We start from the raw sequence: 3,530 nt of genomic DNA on the forward strand, positions 1-3,530 counted from the left end.
GACATCATTATTGATGGAGAAAAATACGAGGGGACGACAGGTTTTTGGGAATTGATCACAAGATCCAAGCCTGATATAACAAAGGTAACAGACGAGGACATGAAAAATTATGAAAAAATACTCGTTGAAACGCATGCAATGGAGAAGGAAGGGAGACCAACCCTGCCAAAAGCTTCGAGAATTGAAAAGTGGCAAACGATTGTTTCGCCCATTTGGAAAAAAAATTACACACTAACGAGTGGAAGAAAAGGTCGAGGAGTGATCATTCTTCCGAGCGATCCAAATGTGCTTACGCAAAGGCTTAACTTGAGCATCGCAGCAGGACATGCTGGAAATATAGCATCGAGAAACGAAGCCGTTGCCATTTGTGACGAGCTTTTGAGACAGGGGGAAATAAACAAAGAAGAATACAGAGCAATTCAAAAATACATCGAGTCGTGAAAACAGATCTAAAAAAATATTTTCTCATTTTAAAAAAATGCTCATTGTGAACAACAGAAGATATTTTAAAAAGAACGTCGTTGGAGGTGGAGGAATCATGGACGCGATTAAAAATTTTTTGAGGAGAATGGCAGCCACAAATGCTTCACGATCGTCTCTTCATTTATTGAGAAAAGCAGCAGCAAGCGAAATTGGAAGAGAAGCAATCACAGCCGCCAAATCTGCTGGAAAAGAATTAGCCTCTTCAGCTATATCCACTGCTAAAGACGTTGCCATCGACAAAGGAAAAAAAGCGCTTGAAAAAGTTTACGCCAAGACAGGAACAGTAAATCCAAACCAAATACTCACCACGATTGTAAACGAAGCGGCAAAGACTGATCCGTATATTAATCCAATGGAAGAGCTGCATAAAAAAATGTTTGGTTCTTCCATTCAAGTGAAAAAGAAAATGACGAAAAAGAACGCGGCTAGAATCCAAGATCTCGTTAAAATGGGGAGCGGGCTTTTGATTGCTTGATTATTTTAACAAATCAAAAATGACATAAATTTTTTTTTCTCATTTTAAAAATGATAAACACCGATAGATTAAGAGTTGATGAAATGCCAGAGTATGACACTGGAATTGAAAAAGTTGATTTTTTCGAGTACCTCCCAACAAACCTCGATTTAAATTCTTCAGGATCGATCGTTTTTGAAATTGATTGTCAATCTGTGCAAACAGTTCCGTCTGATGCTTACATCCTCGTTGAAGGGGTTCTCAAAAAAGCGGATGGAACTGCATACACAGCAACAGACAACATTGCTCTGATAAACAACGCCATCATGTATTTGTTCAGCGATGCCACCTATGATTTATCAGGACAACAAGTGGAAAGGGTTATGTATCCAGGTCAAGGAACAGCCATGCTTGGATTGTTGAAATACCCTTTTGGTTTTCAGCTTGCAGATGGTTTGAAGCAAATGTGGTATAAAGACACTTCAAACGCCACCGGAAATTCAGGATTTGTTGTAAGGCGAGACCACTTGTTTGCAGACACGACATCCATTGGCGCATTTTCGTTCAAGATACCATTAAAACACATTTTTGGTTTTTGCGAAACTTACGACAAAGTCGTTTATGGATTCAGACACACCATTACCTTCACAAAAAAAGAATACGACGACGCCATTTACAGAGCTGAGACTGTTGCCGCAGGAATGATCGACATTAAAAAATTCAGACTTTTTATGCCTAGAATTGAGTTGGATGTTTCGAAGAAAGCCGAATTCTTGAAATTAATGGCGAGTAAAATTTCCGTCCCAGTGGCCTATAAGTCAAACAAAGTCGAAAGACAAGCCATTCCTGCTGGTCTCACAGAATTTACTTGGACCCTTGGAAGAATCACGGACAAAAGCGTTCCGAGATATATCGTGTTTGGGCTTCAGACAAACAAGCAATCCAGTCAAATTGTAAATCCAGCCATTTTCAACCATTGTGATGTCAGCAATTTTTTCGTAACCGTCAATGGAATAAAATATCCAAATTACAATTACGATTTGAATTTTGGAGAAAAGAAAATTACCATGGCTCATTCTGACGCGTTCTCTTTTGACGATAAATATTATGGTACAAACGAACTTGTTTGTCAATCTGGTTTGTCTTTGCTTGAATATAAAAATTTGTTTCCGTTGTTTTTTGTAGACATTAGCAAGCAAAAAGAAAGAGTTGTTTCTGAAACGGCAGAATTGGTGGTCAACCTCAAATTTCGAACAGCAGTTCCAGAAAACACCGTTATTTTTGCAGTGATCATTTCAGACAAATTGCTTAATTTCGTTTCCAACGGAACCAGCATGAACGTTGTTTATTAGGTTTGAAATACCGTCATGAGATTCTTAACAAAAATGATTTAAAAAAATATTTTTCTTTTTAAAAATAAAACATGAGATATACAAAAAGTTATCTGAAAAATTTGCTTATGGAAAATGGAATCACATTAACCTCAAACAAATTGTTGCCTTTGATGATGATTGCGATTGATAATAATCTAATAAGTAAAGATTCGCTTTTGAAAGGTGTAAAAGAACACAGGTCAGTGGGTCGACCAAAAAAAGAAATAAAAATGAAAAATGAGAAAACGGAAAAAAAACCGATCGATCCAAAATACGAGAGACTTGCTTCAATTCGAAATAAACCTGTGTCTGTGAAAACAACCAATATGGAAACCGGGGAAGTGACTGAATACAAATCCCTTTACAAAGCAATGAAAAAGACAGGGCATGGATGGAGATATTTGGAACGTCGAAATGGAAAAGTGGAAGATGGAATAAAGATTGAAATTTTAAATTCGGAAAAGCTAGAAAGAAAAAGTCCGTGAGAAATGTAAAACTTTTTTCAATTCTTTTTTCAGAGAATTGAAAAGAAATAAAAATATTAGAAAAATGATTTTGGGTTAAATAAATTTCTTGCTATAATAAAAATGGAAAACAAAACGTTGAAAGAATTAAAAGAAATTGCTAAAGAGCAAAAAATAAGAGGATATTCTAAAATGAGAAAGGGGGAACTTATAATGGCTTTGCAACCTCCAAGACCTGTGGTAAAACCTCCTATTGCTCCGAAACCAGCGATCATTCCACCAAGACCTGTGGTAAAGCCTCCTATTGCTCCGAAACCAATTCATTTGCAAAAACACATCCTTGATGAACCGGTTTTAGATTTAACACCTGCCATAACACCAAAACCAGTCATTCCACCGAGACCTTCATTTATTTCAAGTCTGACGACAACTGCAAAAAGTGTAGCGTCGTATGTTAAAACTAAGTTTAATGATATTAAAAAATGGATAGAACCCTACGTTCCTGAAGTAGTCAAGGAGAAGGTAAGCGAATCAGTGGAACAAATCGATAAAAAGATACAGTCTATCAAATCACTTGTATTAAAAACAGTGTATAAACAGCCCGTGTCAAAGCCTTATAAAATAAAATTCAAGTTGACTGAACACGCGTTGGGTAGTACTGTTAGGTTATATTCTTACGAGCCTTCTTCTCAATATCAAGACATTGCATCCTTTTTTAATTTGGTAAGAGAGTCTGCCATTCAAACCATGGAAGGA

At 36.7% G+C, this 3,530-nt stretch overlaps 1 protein-coding gene across 1 annotated transcript; it reads left to right on the forward strand.

The window, feature by feature from the left end:
- The first annotated feature begins 1,008 nt into the window (after positions 1-1,008).
- LOC149890761 (uncharacterized) lies at positions 1,009-2,458 on the forward strand. The gene is made up of 2 exons (XM_090081965.1): positions 1,009-1,890; positions 2,378-2,458. Exons 1-2 carry the CDS (start codon positions 1,009-1,011, stop codon positions 2,456-2,458), a joined length of 963 nt encoding a protein of 320 aa, XP_089938091.1.
- Positions 2,459-3,530: the final 1,072 nt, after the last annotated feature.

The sequence above is a fragment of the Hydra viridissima genome, unplaced genomic scaffold, assembly GCF_058129835.1.
Source record: "Hydra viridissima isolate aposymbiotic clone 2 unplaced genomic scaffold, HvirCarnegie_v1 scaffold_3, whole genome shotgun sequence".
Taxonomy (NCBI): domain Eukaryota; kingdom Metazoa; phylum Cnidaria; class Hydrozoa; order Anthoathecata; family Hydridae; genus Hydra; species Hydra viridissima.

What these genes read in the sequence shown, in the direction of transcription:
- LOC149890761 (XM_090081965.1), top strand. Translation starts at nt 1,009, where the DNA reads ATGATAAACACCGATAGATTAAGAGTTGATGAAATGCCAGAGTATGAC. An exon ending in ACAAGCAATCCAGTCAAATT is followed by an intron (nt 1,891 to 2,377) that starts GTAAATCCAGCC and finishes ATATACAAAAAG; the next exon opens with TTATCTGAAAAATTTGCTTA.